The following is a 19,993-nucleotide window of genomic DNA, read 5'->3' as shown; positions in this document are numbered from 1 at the left end:
TAGAAGCAGCCTGAACAAATTTGGTAATGCTTTATTTAATCGGGTGAGCACAGGGAGCAAGGAAACTGCATCGTCAGGCCAAGGAGAACCGAGCACCTCGAGGAAACTGAGAGCAGCACCGTGAGTTCTCAACCTGCCGGCTGGGAACTGACGTATTTGCTAACACAGAAGAAAATAAACTGAAAAATAAAGGGAAGACGTCAGAAGCTCCTGCAGAAGATACGTGCTTTGTTTCCTCTGAGCTTTTCAAACCCAAGGGGCAGTCAGGGGAAAGAACTGAGGATGCAGATCTGTTGCTGACTTGGGCAGCTGGCATCCAAGCTGGAGCACCGGTGTGTGGTGGCACCTGGCTCTGCTCGAGGCAGCGCCTTGCGCCACGAACACGGCAGCCTTACGGGTCACCACGTATTCATGCATTCTGTCAACAGCCGTGCAGCCTAATGCTCCTCCCTCCCTCTTTCAGGGCATGCAGTCTGGCCCCTGTGCTGAATACAACACATCCAGGAATTCAAAACAGTCTGAATTATTTAGAAAAAGAAACCGAAAGCACTTTGCAGCCTGACAGCAAGCAAAATTAACAAGTATAAGGCAAGGAAGAAATGCTGTAGCCAGGACTAGCTCTTCAGTAATAGACTGAGCTCAATTTCATAGAAACGCTTATATAAAAGCAGTGTTTTGTCACTTAAAAATTACATAAATTAATCTCAACATGTTAAAAATAACTAAACCTGGTCTGCAAAGATGGGCAAGAATCAGACGCTTAATTATAGCCATGGAAGTGCACTACAGGGAGCACGTGTCACTCCGTCACGTCATAGCTGCTGCTAGAGAAGTTATTTCAAATGATGAACAGATTCGGCTCCTGTTTTCCTAGAGGTGGAAGTTACAGATGGCAAGCAATGTGAGCAAAGCTACTGCAGACCAACATCACCAAGGGAGATACAGGATGTAAACACTCCATAGCCTGAACAAATTATCCTCGTTAGTGCAGACCACTGTAAACAGATAAATGCACTTGAAGGCACTGCAGATAAACATGGTCAGTGATCAGCAGCATTTAATATCCCAGTATGCCGTTGGTTGGAGCTACCACCATTAATACATCCAAGAAATAGAAACGTGGCAATCATTAAATAAAGTCACCGTGAAGTGTGCTTTACAGAAAGTAAAGCCTGAACATCATCCTTCTACATGCAGTGCTACAAAAGAAGTTTCTTTAAAGAACATGTTACATAAAAGGTCAGAGGCAACTTCAAACCTCAGGTTCAACTCATCACACATATCAGTCCAATTCTTCAAGTAGTAGAATTAATTCAGTTTTCAGACAGGAATATTCTTAGCTATACGAGCAGCCCAACGTTTACAGACACACAACTGGAACGGCCCTATTCACCAGTGAGTAGGAGCAGTTCTGCATCTCTGCACCCCTGACTGCTTCCATTTCTGCGGTCACAGAAACAGCACAAAAATCAGAATATAAGGGAACTCACTTCTGCTTCTATTCACTTCAGTGATTCAATATCTCCCCCCTCTGCTCCCACCCTTCCCTAAAGAAAGAAAACCCCCCAAGCCAGATGCATATTCCCCTATTGTGTCCCCAGACTTCAGATCAGAAAGTATTTTCTCAGCTATTGCATGTTACAGGAGAAAGGTGGCCCCCTGCCTGCCCACCCTGCAATTTTGGCCTAACTCTACTCAGGCATTTTGGAAGCTCAGACTTTGGATGTTAATTAGCTACGGCGCAGTCCAGTGATCCCTTTGCACAGTATTTATGAACAGCACTGAGGGCTCTCTAACAGTTCCCTGTGTATCAGTACTCAACTGGCACCAGATCTCAGCCACACTACGCTGTCAAACCTCATTCCAAAAAGTGCATATTCATAGACAGAAACTGTTTTATTGGTCTTCATAAGAGCTAACTGATGATTCTACTGATTGCTTGTAAGGAAGGGAACTCCTCATCCTCAATATGCAAAGCTTTATGAGTGACAATGTCCTGCTGCGTTAGCACTTGCTTACACGTTGGGCAGATGCAGCAGTCGAGATCAGAGTTGGAGTCCGTTTGCCAAACATTCTTCTTGTTCTTTTTGGATTTGTTTGAACTTTGCTTTTCCTTGATTCTGAAATCATTGTGAGCAGAAAGCAGTTCTTGTTGCTTAACTGTGTCTGGCAACAACACCAGCAACTCGTTAAAAATTTTCCTGAAATTATCTCCAAGCAGTTCTCGGCAACTTTTGTAATACTCTGCTGCAGAAATCAGACCCTTCAGTGAAAAGAAAATTGGAATAATTAGAAACTTCAAAAATAATAATCTGATTCATCTATAAAAAGATTCACGTTCTTCCAGGCCACACTACGTGCACTTTGCTGTGCTACAGAAGAGCTACAGTGGAGCACGCAGTTCAAAAAGAAAACCTGCATCTAGTCCACTCACCAACCACAAACAGAGGCACTACATGAACTGAGCTGGGGAGGATTTCAGGAAGGCAAAGGTTCTTGCCCACTCACCTGTCTGAATTGCCCAGAATGAGTTTTAAATTTATTGAACTTGGACTCATCACTTTGGAGGAATTCTTTAATGGATTGTATTAGCTGAATGTTCCTTTGCTGAAAGTTTTCAGGTATCAAGTATGTCCCTTGGCTGGATTTTGGCCTGCATTTGGGGGAAAAAAAGTAATGCAATTGGATACTGCCTCATATTACAGAAATATGCTGCAGACACACATTACATGATGATTCTTTTCTCCCTTTCTCCACTCAACTACACGTGCAATTTCTGCCAGCAGCACATGGATACAGTAATCCTACCAGTGTTTTGTGCTTCGTCTGAAGCTTCTATGGCATATCTCGAGATGCAATGTGTAAATAACTCCAACAAAAGGACTTTTACTTACTCTTTCAAAGATGTAGTGACAGGTTCGGAGATACTGGTGGATGGAATAACAGCAAAACCTGGTGGGGGTTTACTAACAGGCACTGACAGTCCTGGAGGCGGAGGAGGACTCTTTAATAGCACCACAGTGTTAAAGCCTAAATGAAAGCAGAAATGGGCAGGAAGTCAGAGCACATATCTGTGGCACCCACATACCAGCAAGTAAAATTAACACCAACAGTCTGACGTACTCTCCAGAAGCATCAAGAAGTAACAGTCAACAGTGCAGTCATCACTATTTCAGAAGAAACCTAAATATTAAAGAGGTGGAAATCTGTTGCCTTAACGTTTGGGTCAGGAAGTGCTTCACAGCACCTGATATGACTTTACAAAGAGAGAGGACTTTCAAGACACTGTTACTCAGGCTGCCTTGTAACTGCAGCCCAGAAGCTGTCAGTGCCCTGAAGTGCTTACCCGGTGGCGGTGGCATTCGAGCTGATCCTGAGCTCCCAAGAGCTGGGAAATCTTCCTGAGGTAAAGGGCATTGGTTCGTCACTGTGGGCTTTTTAAGGCCAGGGGGCTCTTTGGGTGTACTACAGAGTGCTAATGATTTTTCTGAATGACCATTCACAACAGCTGCAGATCTGTCAGAGGCGTGAAGAGCAGAAGCAGCGTTTGATGTCCGCTCTGCTTCTGGCAGCTTTTCAATACAGGACCTGGGCAATGAGGTCTCCTGTAACAGGTGTGGGGATGATGGTCTCTGCTTCTCAACCCCCATCCTCTTTTTCTTGCTCACTTTTGTGAAAGTCTGTGAGGTAGAAGCTGCCAGCAAGGACGATACATCAAACATTGTCGGTGTGTTCCTTATCTCCTGGGTTGTCAAGCCACTACTGCTGTCTTCATCATCTGACTGAGAGAGTTTATTGCTCTTCTTATTTCCTTTAGTGCTATTCAAGGAGTATGATTTTTTGGCTATCTGATTTACGCAAGGGTTGCTAATGGCTTTGACCACATTTTTACTGGAACCACTGTTCCATGCAGATGTGATGTTAGTTACTGTTTTATTGTTAGGCCTCATTTTGGACACCAGAGCTGGAAAATCCTCCTCTTGAAAAGCTGTTTTCTTTGCAGTCGCTGTGTACGTCAAAGACATCCCAGAAGAGACAGCGGGTGCTGCGGAGGATGACAAGCTTGGGAAATCTTCTTTAAGCTTAACTGCTGCTAGCTGAGCAGAGCTGCGAGAAAGGAAAAGTGCACCCAGTTACACCACCTCTGCACAGACAGCAAAACTCCCAAAACTCCACCAGGCAAAAGAGGCTCCGGGCCTGACTGCATTCTTCTTCAATCCATCACTTAGAGTGGCACAGCTGCCACAACCATTAACAGGATGCAGATACATAAACCGTGTCTGGATGGGTCTCTTCAAAGCAGTCTCACTAGCCTTGCTGTCTTATCTGTGCTGTCTTAGCACACCTTACCTTGACCAGCAAGCCATACATGCAGGCTTCTAGTACATCCTAGTGTCCACATCCTGCAAAGACTCTATTTATAGTTACCACCCATTTAACGAGATGATGAATTTAAAAACCCCAACAGCATATGGCTCCCTCAAGATAAGCTAGTGAGTTAAAAATGAGTGGAGTCAGGAATACTGAAAAGTTCCCTGGAACTGCACTACAAAAATAAAATAAAATAAAATAAAAATCAAGCTGCAAACTGAAGCAACAGCCTGTGCTGTTCATGCAGCAGCTGACACAGAAACAGGTCAAAGCAGAAGAGGAACTGAGAGAGGGGAGCACCTGCAGTTCAAGAGATCTATAAAACCAATTCTTCCAGAAACACACAACCCAAGTAAGTTTCTAAATCAGCTTTCTCATTGCTGCAGTCTTGAACAAACTTACCCTTGTAGAGGTCCTACTGCAGAACCAATTGCTGGAAAGTCATCTTGGCTTAAAGCACCATTAGCAGCTGCTTCTTTTGGGGTATTGACAAAAAGAGCAAAGAAATATATTCAACTAAAATCCAGTAGTTTCAAAGTGGAAGCTATCAATGAACACGACAGCAGCAATAACAAGTTCTATTTTCAGCAGCTGCTGATGTCATTAACCAACATTCCAAAAGGGCAGTAAGTCCACGTATCAACATTTCCTTCAGTTAACTACATTCACCATTATGACATCAGGTACGAGCTCCAGCATACAGGCAATTCATGGAACTTAATATGAGCAAAACACTGGTTGATAAGACAGTCTCCAGATGATTCCTTCACAACTGAGAAGCCAATGCCCCCAGCTGCCTGCTCTATGCTTCCCCCAGAGGCCAGCAATCAGCTGCCTGCACAGGGTTAGGATACTGTGACTCAGTATGCTGATTCTCCACTTGGAAAGCTGCTCCTCTGAGCTGTTCAACACCTCTGCTGCACAGATGCCCACACTGCTAAGCAATTAGCTCCTGGGCAGTCAGTTTTCATCAAAACATAAATCATTCTCAATTAGGCTTAGTCTTAAAATGCAGTGCTGTGAACTGCATCAGCTTAAATACAGACTGATAACAGCTTTGACACACACGCAGCAAAAGCTGGGCTAGCAGCAGGGTAAGATAGCCTTGCCTGTCATCCCCAGCTGAGCTGTACCCATTAGATAACCAAGCTCTCAGCAGCTCTCAGCTCATTATGAAAGCATATAAAGTTTGAGCAGGAACCCTGTTGTAGAACCAATAAAACAGTGGAAAAGGGATTTGGAGCAGCAATAACATCAAAACAATTCTATCAACGAGTTACAAACTTTTACTGGGACTAACTTAATCCCAAGCATCACAGTACATCAGTTCTTGCATGCTACAGTAGGAATATGGCAGAGTCTTAGATAGTATTATTTGGATAAACATCACAAATACTGTCATACCTTAACTGCTTGGTATTTCTACCCAGCTTCATTTTAAATCTAACTGGCTGTGCAAACCCCAGCCCACTTGGACACGTTTCACAGTGAGTGAGTGTTGCTGGATTAAGACTCTGCACAGCTCTCTCCTTATCCACTGGCTTTTGAGAACAATGTATGGCAATTCACACTTTGGCCAGCCTGAGCTCCAGACCCATCACCACACCCTGTGTCTCCCTGCAGCTGCAGAAAATGTTCAACACTGACCTGTAGCTTCACTTGAAGACTTTGGCACACGTTTGGAGCTGGGTACCTCCGAATCCCTCAGGTCCTCCTTTTTACCTCTACTGCTGCTGTCCTCTTTGTCTTCTCCCCGTTTCTTCTCTTCTTGTCGTTTAGCAGCTACAGATGCCCTGACTGCTGCTGCAACATCTCTGTCTTCTTCTTCCCTACAGGACAGGGCAGATTTTCTTGGTAAAAGAGCAGGGATTACAAAGCACCTTTGCCTTATACTCCACCTCTCACCTCTCGGCAGTAAGCTCTGATGACTGTCCCTGGCCTTGTGCTGCCACCTGCTGAGAAGGCTGACACAAACCCACTCTTCCCTTGGCTAGTGAGAAAGCACATTTTACCCGGGGATCTGCGAGTTCTGCTTGTGGTGGTAACAATCCAGGATAGAAGAAATCAATTGGAGTGAATTGGGAAAGACAGTACCACGGATGACAGCAGACACCCACTTCTCTTATTTTCAAATGTGCAGTCTTATCTGACTTATTAGACCAAAGTGATTCTTTGAAATATGGCTCATAACAAACTCTCAATGAATGCAAAATCCACATGCGACACCAACATATAAAGGTGTTTAGAGATGGACTTCTTCCCCAGTGAAATTACCAGTAATGAACCAGCTGACCATCCAGTGAGAAAAAGAACAAGAGAGGTGCAGTATGTAAAAAGCACTCAGGTCTCATATGCATGAAGAGACAAATAAATGCAAACTTTTATTTCAATACTTAACCCTCTTCTTTCTCCAAAGCACTCAGTCTGGCCACACAGAGATCTGTTTGCTCAATGAAAAGCACGAGCCTCAGAATAGGAATTTCACAGTTACCCAGACCAAAAAGTCCAATGAACTTCCAAATGTTTATCATTTACTTTGGAAAAATCCTTCTAAAAAGAAGCTAGCACAACCATAGTTGCTGAAATTAAGAACTCTGATTTCAGATAACCATGTGACAAAGATCACAGTGACTGCTTTCTTTGGCAAGTCCAGGAAGCTTTAACTTCAGAGAGTAATTTCACTTTCACCAGGCACGCAGCCAGCATACAGGCTTAGACTGAAAACTGGCTGTACTCTCAGTTAACAATTCACTACAGAAGCTTCCAAACTTTGTCCCTACCTCCTTCCAACCTGTGCACCAAAGCTCTGTTAATTGAAAAAGAACTAAGCAGCAACAGAAATCCACACAATGCTGTGCTACTCACCTCTTGTATCTCCAGCTGCCTCTTCTGTTCTGCTGACTTCCTCGGCCACCCAATCTGCCTGACCTTCCTTGCCTGTTGAACCTGTCAACTTCTTCATAATCCTCTCCACCTATAACACCTGAACAGGAGGGATAGTTATCATTCTTAAAGTTATTTCTGTAATCTGGGCACCATACTATACCTGAAAAAGAGCAAAACTACACTACTACAAATAAATCTATCTTGACTTCCTTCTGATGATTAAGCAGTCTATCAAACCTCCAGGAATGGTAAAAGTCTGTTCCACACGGAAAGAAAGTCTGCTTCATCCCCTCACTCAAAGAAAGGCCAACTCTGACATCACATTCATGATGCTTGTGGCTCTGTCAACTTCTGGTTATCTTCAAGAACAAACTTCCCCAGCCTCTCAGAGCCCTGGTTCCAGGTTTCTCCACCCTCTAGCAAAGAAACTTCCTAGCCAGGAGGTCTTCACCTGATATTTCTGCATACCAAAGCAGTAAGAATGAATACATCCCCAGCCATCGCAACACCCCCAGCCACACTCACCCTCGTTTCTCCTCTGGTGCCGAGGAGCGTAATTAAACTGCAGATCTATCTGCCGGTTCTGCCTGGCCTCAGCCCTGTTCTTGCTGTGGCAGGCTGTTTTGTGGGCTTTGTAATCGATTTCAGTGCGGAAAGCGTGGGTAAACTGCTCTGTACTGCACCGTCCCTCTTCACAAAGGAAATGCTTCTCGCGGAAGTGTTCACGAAGGTATTCGTAGTCGCTGCAGGAAGAAAAGAGCCTGAGCTGCAATTCTCCACACGTATTTCTCCTATGCTATATGATTATCCTTCACTCCATCTGTCAACGCGTAACATTAACACCAAAGAGGAAGACTTTAAGACATGAACTAAACAGCAAGTGGTTACTGCAGCTGCTGGCTTAAGGAGCAAAAGAGCCCACAGCCAACCTTCCTGCACTCCCACTTCAAGCACTGCTTTTCAGAAAACTCAAGGATCCAAAACTATTTTTCTAAAATGTAAGCTTTTTTTTCAGAAAAATAAAACTACTTCTGCAAACCTGTAGTACTCCTGGGCACCATCAGAGTCACAGAAGTGACAAAAGTAGTGGTCTCTTCTCAGATGTTTCAGCAGCTCATCGTTATCCAAATAACGCTCGTCACAGAATTTACACAGGGGATGCCCACGATGAGAGGTGTCATCTGGATCTCCATGGATTCGATGGCGAGCAAGGTCCTTACGAGTGTACCATTTCCTTTCATATGTAAAAATCTGGAGAAATAAGTAAGAATGGAATAAGCCAGGCTCTGCACAACTTGCCTGAAGAAGTCACAGATTTGCTTGAAAAAGATGCAATCTGACAACTCACAACTCAAATTTTCAGTGACTAGGAACTAAGATTCAAGTGATACATTTTGACTGCATCTCACTTACACTTCACTCACCTCAAACAGATCAACTTCACCCTTTCTTCTCTCCTGAGAACAATGCTGTTCAGTGAACAAATTCTGCACTGAGAGCCAATCTTCTGCCCCTACAAACACACAGGCTGTTTTGATAGAAAGGGTTCTGAAGACACCAGGAAGATCAGCATATCCTTGAGAACAGAACATCCCTTATTTCTTATCTCTTTAACAAGGAATCTTAACTCACTCTGGGAAAAGGTTCACTTGGCTTTGCTTGCACTGACGGACCACAGCTTCTGTGAGTTCAGAATTCATCTGCAGTGGGTATTAACAACACTGAAGCTTTCTCCAAAATAAAAGGATTTCTTCAATATTGTGAAATTAGAAGCCTACATATTCTACTAGTTTACCACTCTAGTGCTGCCTACCTAGGCTGCCTGCAGAAGCACCTCTTCAGCAGAGTTCAAAGGACACTGCAACTAAAAGAGGCTGCCTTGTCTTCCCCTTCTCTTGACTCAGCACTAATGATCAGAGAGTCAAATCAGTTCAGTGAAAACTAACCCTGCACAAAAGATGTCTTGGTCTTCATCCAAGTCAACCCTGACCAATCCTGGATCCTGTCCCTTCAGGCAACAACCTGCAGTCTGACCTGCAGGAGCCAACTGTGAAATCAGAACGTAAATGCAGTTCTCTGATTCGATATTCGATTGGTTTCAGAGAAAACAAATGTACAAATCCACATGTAATGAGTTCTCAAAATATGTGCTCGTGCATTAAATTCCCTCCTACAACAATAAACGACGCTGACAACTGTAGGACACAAAGGTTAGCAGCCCCAGCATTCATTGAGCAACAACGGCTGTCTTTGCTTGACACATCACTGAGAAATGCAAAAGAAACCCAAACAACAAAAAAAGAAGCCAGTAATGGCAGCAGTAAGATGAGCAGTTCTCAGGCTCAGTACTGACATGCCACTCAGCTTTCCACTAAGTGCTTCATCTTTGCATTTTAAACCAGCCCAGGTGTGTTCTGTGTGTGTACATCAAACAGCAGCAGACCTCCACTGTAGACACTCATGTTTCACTTTCCAACCAAACCAATGAGATACAGGAAATTCACTCTGAACAAATGAACAAATAAAATAAACAAATGAAATGTAATTATATTTCATTAAACCAACAAGATGGGTTCTCATCCTGTCCATGATTCAACTGTAAACGCTACATTGGCTCGGAGCTGAGAGAGAAATCCATCACTCCATGATGCACTCTGCTTTCTGGACCACCACTAATATTTTCTCAGTTACAGATTTAGCTCATAAAGTCATCGTAAGTCCTAACAGATATCTAAATCACTACAGTTAGAGCTGTAACAAAGCCTGCCTACAACTCAGGATTAACTTCCTATCAGACAGATAGGGTTTGGTATTTACAGGTATCGTGGGGGAGGAGCTAACCTCAGAAGCTTATTAATATGGTTGGGCTTAATTTAAAACACAATCCATTTAGAACCTCCAGGACTCTTTCATTAATCAGTTTATGAAAGAAGAAAGTCTCAGAAGAAATCAACTGACCTGACTGCAGGCAGACAGGAGAAACCTAAGCAGCAGAGTGGTGCTGTTCAGCATCTCCTTCTCCCCACCTCCACAAGTACTCCAGAAGGTCACGTAAGGAACCACCCCCTCCTTTCATCACATTAAAGCATTGAACCAACTCACCTTTAAGTGTTTAACACAGAGTTTGCAACAGAAGAGTTCATGCTGCTTTCTCATGTGCTGTTCCAGATCCGCAAAGGTATTGAACGGCTTCAAATCTGGACATAAAAAGCATTCATGCTGCAGCAGCTTCCTAAGGGATGAAGAAAGATTTGCTAAAAGTTATTCAGTTCCCTGCCAGTAATCTTTATTGAAAGATAAACATTCTGTCCACAGAAGAATTCTGCATTCTTATTGCTCCCCCAGCTGTTTGTAATGAGGTTAGCATTTTGTTTATTCCAAAGATACTTTGTCATCAGTCAGGAACAGAAGAGAACAAAGTTACATGGAGACTCCAACTATAAGAAGCCAGCTGAGCAGTCACCCGGTAAGCAGCACAGTACCAGCACACAGCCTGAGATGGACTGGAACACGTCTGTGCAACACATTCCTGCCTTCCTGAAGATTCAGATGATGTGGGCTATGCTCACATCTGATTTAGTTATGGTTTATACTGACAGCAACTGAAGTATATGATGAGGTGGGGAGATAAAAAAGTAAGCATGATTCCCAGCAAGAGCTGAAGGCAGAGCACTGGTCTCAGTGGGAACTCCCCCCCCCACTCACACTTGATTACTGTTCTGTGGGCAGTGATCTCAGCAGCCCTCCAGAAACACTACCATCAAAAGTAATTTCCAAGGCTGGTGTATAATTAATCAGAACGTGTTTCCAACTGCTTCTGCTTACAAAAACCCACTGCCCAACCTCATGAAATGCAAAGTATAAACATACCACAAAGTTACATTTTCACCTTTTTTCTTCCATTTATAACCAAGACCTTTGCAGGAAGAGGATGCTCTTCTCTTCATATGATGTATGGTGCAATTGGTTTTGATTACTCCTTATGTAATGCAGGGATAAATACCATTATAGCAGTAATTTTGCCTTTACTGATTTACACAGCAGCCAGGCAAGGAATGAAGAGCCTTGCAGCAATTTTGCCCTTGGTAAAGAAGCAAAAAAGCAACTTTTGTTGGCAGAGCTTCTGTGCATCCAACAGAGGAGCTGCTCCCTTCCCACCTGTGCTGCCTTCACCCCACCAAAGCCACCCGTGCTGCCCAGTGACCAATGGACACTGCATCAAAGTCACCATTTCCATAAAACCACACTTTTCCATTAAAGAAGGCACTTCTGGCCACGTAACATAGATAAAAAAGTGATGTTTTAGGGACAAATTACAGAAAGGATTCTCGTACTTACCTGTACAGCCCATAAACTTCTCCATCCATAAAATAAATGTCATACTTCTTCTCATGCTGCAACTTGTTTAGCGCTATTGTCGAGAAAGACGTGAGCTTCCGCCCGAAGACGACCTACAGGCAACACAACACAGGGATCAGAGATGGCACACATGGGCCGTGCAGTATTCAGGATGGCAGAGCAACTCCTCAGCACAATGTCTGTTTGTCAGGATCTCACCACAGCCAAAGGCTTAGACATCAGGGCCAGAGCTGTGTGTCACCACTGCTCGCTGTCCCCACAACTGTCAGCAACTGCGACTGCTTATCAGCTTCCAGCAAGAGCACCACGCAGGGTGAGTTGGACTTGCCTGGTCTTTGGATTTTGAACTACATTAGGAAACTCTTTTATGATGCTTGGCTCCCACAGGGCATAAATATCTCCAAGCAATGCAATCCACTCGTTGCCCGGAGCCCTGCGCTCAGCTGCCTCCTATCTCCCAGTAGGAGACCACACAAACAGCCTGCGAGGGAAAGGGACATGGCTCAGGGTGTGATGGAGAGACCAGTGCTTCCTCTTCCCTCAAATATCGGTAAAGTGAGGGAAAATGCTACATCACTTCCCAAATTATTTGTGTGGTGCATCCATTCTAAGAGAACCTGGTTGCCCCCACTGCTGCCCAGTCTGGGCAGTGCTGGTGTAGCAGCAGCCTTAATGGAACAGCTGTGATAGAACACAAGTTCAGTGCAGTCTTGTGAAGTCACTCCTCTACCCCTGCTGGGGTGAAACACCTCAGAGCAAATCTTTTGGTTTGAGCTTTTTGGCTAGGTTAGTTTTTAAAGCTTTCTTTACAGTGAAGCTACTATTAAAATACACGTTATACTGAAGAATATACATGCATATACACACGGCTCTCTGAAGTGCCAGGCTTAAAACAAAGCGACCACAAGTCTGAGATTTTTGGATAAATGCCAAACTCACGTTATTTTTAAAAAACATTTGTTTTTGTAAACTTCATTTCATTTCAACCTGAAGAAAGTTTCAGAAGGGAGGAACAAACTGCAGAAAAGCAGATTTTATCACTGGAGTCCATCACAGATTCCTGCAGCAGTTCCAAGGACAAACACACATGTGTATAACAAACACACTGACCAGTCCTCCACGCCTAACCCAAGCACACGTCAGGGTGACTTTACAGGTCAACAAGCAATCCTGCCTAACTCCAGCACAGCAATTAAACACCTCTGAGAGCACATATTACCATAACAAGTATATCCTGCTTTCTCCTTCATCACACAGTGCAATGCCAGCCATCTTTAAAGTTATTTCCATTTCCTCTGGACACCACGCTGTGACACAGTTCAACCTACACTGACCAGGACAGCATCAGTTGAGATATGATGAGATGTATGTGGCTCTTCTAACACTACACATTACTATATCTGAGTCAACTGTAATGAAAAGATCACTTTTAACAATTAATAAATGAGAGGAGAAGACGTCTTGATGAAGTGAGGTTCAGGCCACACAAATACACCAACTATTATAGAGCTGAAGTGCTCCCAGTCCATCTGCAACACTGAAAGCAGTGGTTTTATGGCAGCCAATCAACACCACGGATTGCTTCCTAAGAGAGGAGGTGTGCAGAGAGGTAATGGCCTTAAGTTGCAACAGGGGAAGCTCAGGATGGCTACTGGGAAACTCTTCTTCAGAATAGCAGTCGGGCATTGGCACTGCTGCCCAGGGAGGGGATGGGATCACTGTTCCTGGAGGTGTTAAGAACCATAGAGATGTGGCACTGAGGAACGTGGTCAGCAGGCATGGTGAGATGAGTTCGGGACCTCAGAAGTTTCTTCCAACCTTAGTGATTCTGCGGTAAAATCAGGTCCAAAGGAGATCTGTGTCCCTCCCTGCATGGACACCACTCGCGTGCCGATGAGCTCAGTTACAAAACCAAACCCAACGCAGCAAAACTACAGCATGTGGCACCCACCAACTCGGAGACCTTCAGGGATCTTCAGTCCCCGCCGCCATTTGAGCGGCACAAGAAGCAGCCAGGGTAAACACGCAGCTTTTGTCAGAGGGAGGCGGCGAAAAACCCCCTCCTCCGGGGCACCGCTTTGACTTCACCTCCACCTCTCTGCGATCTCTCCCCCGACGCAGCAGCTCTTCTCCTCTTGCAGCATTCCTCCTTCCCCACATCGCTGCACGCTCTTACAGCCATATCCCTGAGCGAAGTTTCCCCAGCCCCACAGCCCCACATCCCACCCCTGGCCCCATCCCCGCCGCGTGGCGACGCGCTGAGCGGCACGCGGGGCGACCAAAACCCGGCAGCAGTGCGGGACGGCGGGGCACCGCCTCGTTAACACCCGCACAGCGGAGCCCGACGCCGCGACCCCCGCCCGCCTTTCGTTTCCTCGGACCGCGAGAAACGCGGCGCCGCGCCACGCCGAGGCCTCACCTGGCCCAGCTCCTCCCGGCACACGGCGCAGTACCGCACTCCGCACAGCGCCCGCATCCGCACCGAGCAGCGGTAGCAGATGGGGTGATCGCAGCGGCCCAGCGCAACCACCTCCAGCTCCCCGCAGCACAGCACGCACGGGCCCTCCGCCGGCCCCAACGCCGCCGCTGCCGCCACGCCCGAGGCCGAGGCGGCCATGGCGGCGCCGACCCGCCGCGGCCTAGGCCCCGCACCACCTAGCAACCGCCAGCACCATCGAGAGGAAGCCTAGAGCGCCGCCCTGGACAGACCCCGCTCAGCGACTCTCTGCCCGACTGACGACCATAGAGATCCGCCTCCACGGCGCCGCTCAGGGTGGACCATAGAGTTTTTGCCTAGAGCGCCACCTCGCTCTCCCGATTATCCTCCGAAGACATCCGGTGCACCACCCCTCCTGGCGTCAGCCCGCGTCCTCCGGCGTGCGACCATAGAGAGCGAGGTCAGGGTGCCCCCGGCTCTTCCGGGCCCCTAGCTTGGAGGAGCGCCGCCTGCAGCTCTTCCGCGCCAGGGCCCCTCTCGCTACGTTGAGTTTCGGGTCGAGTTTTGGGTGGTTTTGAATGGAGTTGGGCTCTGTGATCCTTGTCCGTGCCTTCAAGATGTTCATAGAATCATAGAATGGATTGAAAAGGACCACAATGATTACGCAGTTTGCTATGTGCAGTGTCGCCAACCACCAGACCAGGCTGCTCAGCTCTGTGATTCTGTTGTGGTTTGGGCTCTGTTATGCCCTGGTGGTGCAAACAGCCCCATGGTGGATGAGTGAGGTCAGAGGCTCTGCCCTGTGATCAGATTTTATCTTAGAATCATCAAAGTCAGAAAAGACCTCCAAGGTCCCCAAGTCCAACCCATCCCACCATGCCTACTGACCACATCCCTGAGTGCCACATCCACATGGATGTTCTTGAACACCTCCAGGGATGGCCACCCCATTACTGCTGGGCAGCAGTGCCACTGGCTCACTGCTCTTTCAGAGAGGAAATGTTTCTCAATGCCCAACCTGAACCTGGGCACACTGTTGGCTCATGTTCAGTGGCGGTCAACCAACAGAACCAGATCCTTTTCCTCTGCACAGCTCTCAGCCAATCTGGCCCACACCTGCAGCAATGTATGGGTTGTTGTGGAACAAAGGAACGAAGCACAGGACCTGGCACTTGGCCTTGCTGAAGTTCAGTCTGTTCACCTCAACACATAGATGCAGCTCATCCAGGTCCATCTGTAGGGCCTTCCTACCTTCAGGCAGATCAACGCTTCCTTCCAACTTTGTGTTATCTGCGCGCTTACGGCGGATGCACTCAATGCCCTCATCCAGAAGGGGATTACGTAGGTGTCTGAAAAGCTGTGTGTAAGTGACAAAAAACTCCCAAAAATGTACACGAAAAATTACAGAAAATTGAATATTGCACACATTAGAACAGGAACACAAATAGATTGTATTTGTGTTCACACATACATTAGTTACAGTGTTTAGAGAAAAACGATGTTGTTTGGGTATGTGCTGCAGGCAGTGATTCATGCGTTCAGTATCTGAGTACATGACAGCTGCCCGGTGCTTCAGGAACGAGGTAATGGAGCTCGAGTTGATCATCGACACGTCAGGTTGTTGGCTGAGGAACCTGCGCTCCCGCACATGCTGTGAGGATTGAGCTCACCTCTTAAAGGTCGTGGTGTCATGTTGGTGCTCACAGAGCAGAGCCGCAGCCCCTCAGACAGAAGGGGGTGCTCCAGGAGCACTGAGAGCGGAGGCAGCGCGGCTCACAGCCGTGTTCCTCTGGAGGTGAAGTCGAAAAGCATAAATGCTATTTGATATGGCACAAGATGGTCACAAATTGGGTTTTATTTCAGACTTCCTTGGTGTCCCATCTTTCTTTCTCCTGGATTCCTCTGTGAAAAATCAGAGCAGATCCCCTTCAAAGGCAGGAATGCTGCTGGATCTGTCAAAAAGTCAAAAGAAAAGCCAAGGTCTTGGCACGGGGTGCTTGTTCTACCACATCATCATATATGTCACCAATGAGCATCATGGCTCTGCAATTAGCAAACATTCCTGGAGTCCCATCCCCTGAATCAAGGCCGCCATCTGTCCTGGAAATGACACAGTGGTTCCATTTTCCATGGGTCCCTCCTGTGAGTGGTGTTCGAGGGGCCTGAGGAGTGACCCCAGGACACAGCATGGTGGACTGTCACCCAAGTTACTTGGTGACACAACATATTGACTTCATGATAAAACATCTCAAAATCAAGTTACTTTTCTAGGAAGGGAAATGGTGACAAACCATATTAAATCACATATTATATGTATGATAAGTTCTTGGGATCTACTCTCGTTCATCATTGCTAGCTGAAAGCCCGGATGAGCAACACCTCCATCATTCAGATCTGCTTTCTTTTCACTGAATTCCTTGCCAGTTGTCTTAAAAGAGGGTCTTCATTTCTCTGATGCATAAATGATCATTTAACAAAACATAGCAAGTCCATTACAACGTGTCACGATGTTATCTTGTCCAGCAGCACTGAACAACATCTGTGCTGTAGAATAAATAAAGTAATATACGAGGTGAGCATTTTGGAAAACAGATCAACTAAGTAATTCCACATTTTGGGTCGTTGTGTACAACAGGTAATATTTACTTCCTCCTAAAGAGACCCATTTATCATACTTCAAAGTAGAGAGCAGATAATCGACACCGAAGTGGGTTTGGATGGGGCTGTATTAAATAATTAGGAATGGCCGAGAATGTTGGCTGCAATTACTTCAGGAAATGTACCCCCCCTCCCCCTCCAAATTAATGATACTGTTGGAAATGTTTTTGTGCCCAAACTGCATCACACCATTTTGGAGAGCAATTAGCATGAAATGAGATGGAGGCTGCCGACAGTAATGTGCTGTCTTAAGTGTCACTCGTCTGTGAAATTACGCAAGTACCCCAGCGCCGTGGCCGAGCTTAGGATAATAAATACACCTGCATAATTAGGCTTAAAAGTGATATTACTCATCACAACGAACACTGTGACAAAGCCACAGGGCACAACCGGAGTTTGTGCTTGGCAGATTCCAGCTCTGGGTTTCGTGGTAGGGACGGACCGCTGACGACTTCGTGTCCCTTTGCCAACAAGCTCAACTCCCATCAGCAGTACAAGCTCAGAGTGACTTTTCCTACTGATGGGAGTTTGCAGTCTCAGTGAGTCCTTGGCTTAAAGTGAATGCAGGAATCATAGAATCATAGCATCATAGAATCACCAAGGTGAGAGAAGACCTACAAGATCATCCAGTCCAACAGCCCACCTACCACCAGTAAGAAGTTCCTTTCTAATAGAGAGTTGTAAGGTGCAAGCTGGGGGCAGCTAAAGGCCTGCCCTCTACAAACACAATTCTAACAAACGTTATCCCCACACTTCTGGTTTCTGCAGCCTTCAGCAGAGCTCAGGCCTGCTTAACTCCTGCTTCTGGTCCTCACTGCACGGTTCTGCCCAAGAACAGGAACCTTTTGGCAGCATCCCTGCTTGTGCCACTGTGTGCTGGCTCTGTTCACGGGTGTAAAATGGAAGGAAAACCTCTGTGCCATCTCTGTGTCATTGCAGAAGATGCTCCTGCTTTCCTGACATCTGGAACTCCAACAAGAAGAATGAAGAATTGCTAAAAAGCCAATGCCCAAACTTTCTTTCCGAAGCCATTTTTCAGCTCATTGTCATTCTGAAGAATCACACTGCCAGCATGTGTGAGTCATGGGTGTGGATTAATTTATTTTGTGGTGCAAAGAGGTTTTTATAATAGTCTTTCAGTGGATTGAATCATTCTTTGCTGATGGGTTAAGGATGTTGGTTTATTTCTCCCTGGATTGCAGATGGAGTCCGGATCTGAGCACTGCGTGTGACCCAAAGCCATAAAGAGATGCAATCATATCCAATTAACTAAGCTTTGGTGTCTATTGCAAATAACTTGGTTGGTACTTGGCTCTCTGTGTTGTCAAGATGGTGGTGTTTTCTCCCAAAAATGAAGGGTTAACATTGATCTAGTGGTAGCTAATTTCCGTGCTTACTCCCTAAATATCACACGATAATATCAGAAGAAAAAGGCACTCTTTGAGTCATTTAATCAGCAATAAATATACTGCGGAATAATTGATAACCTGCAGATGAGCACAACAAATCCACTTTATTCAGAAGAGCAACAGATCAAATATTTATGACTTAGCACTAAAATACTGTCAGAGTGCAGACCTAAAGGTTATGCCTAAGATTAATTTCAGCCCCGCAGCTTGAGGCAGACGCGGTTCATTTGCAGCGAAGACACTTAGAGCACAGCACTGAGACACGCTTTCACTGGACAAAGTTTCTCTTCAAAGCAATAGCTTCCTCACTTTTCCTGCGTTTCCGACCCTTTGCTGAGCTTTCCCTGTTGGCTGTGACACACTGCAGCCTATTGTGCAGCATTTCAAGCCACACAGTGTCAGCAGGTTTGGTCTTTTTTTTGCTCTCCATTTGGGATCAAACGTGCCAACAGTTGTATCTGTGGGACCGACAGAGAGGCGCTCTGTTAGTTCCCCACTAGTTTCCAGTTTAATACCCTCGTCTGCAATGACTTTAAACAAGAGCTTGTTTTTGTTTGCAGGAGTTGGGTGGCAGAGAGGCACACACACGCTTCTGCCCTTTGATTTGCCAGGAGGCACAACACGCTTTGCACAATTTCAGATTTCACAAGGGAATTTTCCTCCAAAATCTATATTTGAGAACAAACATAATTTGGTAATACGAGCTTCTCTCTTCTGAAAAGCAGTGATTCCTTAAAGGGGGAGAGGAGCAGGGAGGGAACCATCCCTACAGCACAAACAGAGGTACATGCTGGGAAGCAGAGGTGTATTTTAAGGCATTTGAAGCCTGGTGGTAGGGTTTTCTTTAGCAACTGCTCTCTGGAGGATGAGAGCACAATAAGTGCAGCTAACAGAGACACAGTGCCTCGACGGGAATTCAGAGAACAGCGGGGAGAAGAGGCAGCATTAAGCTTTCAAGGTGAAGAGCCGATGTGCAAATTCCCAGAACAGAGTGAGGGCCCAGGGAGAGCTCAGCTTCCAACGAGCATTAGGGCAGCAAACATCCATGGACAAAGCAATGCAGCTTGACTGCACTAGCCCCATGGTTGCTTGTGCCACTGTAGCTGGTATGGAGAGCAGGACATTGCTTCCTTTTAGTGCAACACAATTTATCACTCATTTAATTCTGCTCGCAGTGGTGATCCATGAGGCTGCTATGTGCCTCCTTTCTGCTATCTCAAAGGGTTTCACCAACACAGCTCCTAACCCAGCATCACTCATGCCAAACTGAACAAGCTCCACTCGTACAGATTTGCTTACAGGCAAATTTGGTTCTCAGCTCCATGCCTTGCAGCTCTCTGCTCCATTCTATACGTACAGAAGTGCACATAGCTGCATGTGCAATCCAGCCTCATCTAATTAAATTTTGGAAAAAAATAGGAGAGCGCTTTGGGGTTGTTTGGGATTTGGTTAAGAGATCTCGGAGCTGTCAAAGTACAGATTCATTTCACAACTCTTCCCCCTTACAGTAAACATGCCTCCGACTGGAGCCAAATATACTCTGTGCATACATACACATCTGAGCATTAGCTCGCTTTCGTTATTGAAAATTACTTCCAGGAGAAAGACTGAATCATGGAATGGAGGGGGCTGAGAAATCTGCTCGCCTTAGACACAACCATTTGACAAAGCCTTTGTATTTTTTTCCCCTGCTCTTCTGCTGCTTTTGAGATTCTTGTCTTTGCTGCTTCCCTACTGCTTTTGAAGGCAATGTCACAGCACATCCTCATGACTTTTCATCACGATCGTCGGTGTTGCTGTGCCGTGTCCGCAGTGCTCTTGGTGGTGCCATGTCGTTGAGTCACATCAGGGCTGAGCCGCTCTGCGGAGCTGG

The 19,993-nt window shown here is 45.9% G+C and overlaps 1 protein-coding gene across 2 annotated transcripts; it reads right to left on the bottom strand.

Moving 5' to 3' along the window:
• Positions 1 to 11: 11 nt before the first annotated feature.
• ZNF598 (zinc finger protein 598, E3 ubiquitin ligase) lies at positions 12 to 14,233 on the bottom strand. 2 transcript variants are annotated; one of them, XM_042827611.1, is made up of 12 exons: positions 14,036 to 14,233; positions 11,596 to 11,708; positions 10,360 to 10,489; positions 8,297 to 8,508; positions 7,783 to 8,000; positions 7,237 to 7,354; positions 6,019 to 6,200; positions 4,774 to 4,846; positions 3,347 to 4,107; positions 2,895 to 3,030; positions 2,509 to 2,653; positions 12 to 2,263 (listed from the first exon to the last, which is right to left on the bottom strand). In XM_042827611.1, the coding sequence occupies exons 1-12, from the start codon at positions 14,231 to 14,233 to the stop codon at positions 1,916 to 1,918; spliced, it is 2,634 nt and encodes an 877-aa protein (XP_042683545.1). In that variant the 3' UTR covers positions 12 to 1,915. The 2 variants fall into 2 exon arrangements, with proteins under 2 accessions (XP_042683545.1, XP_042683546.1); XM_042827612.1 differs by lacking the exon at positions 14,036 to 14,233 and adding an exon at positions 11,815 to 11,850.
• Between the last annotated feature and the right edge of the window lie 5,760 nt (positions 14,234 to 19,993).

This window comes from Centrocercus urophasianus, unplaced genomic scaffold (assembly GCF_019232065.1).
Source record: "Centrocercus urophasianus isolate 14NV4802_14NV808 unplaced genomic scaffold, USGS_Curo_1.0 seq_29, whole genome shotgun sequence".
Lineage (NCBI taxonomy): Eukaryota > Metazoa > Chordata > Aves > Galliformes > Phasianidae > Centrocercus > Centrocercus urophasianus.
The sequence above is the reverse complement of the archived record's forward strand: the minus strand, read 5'-3'. Positions and strand labels throughout refer to the sequence as shown.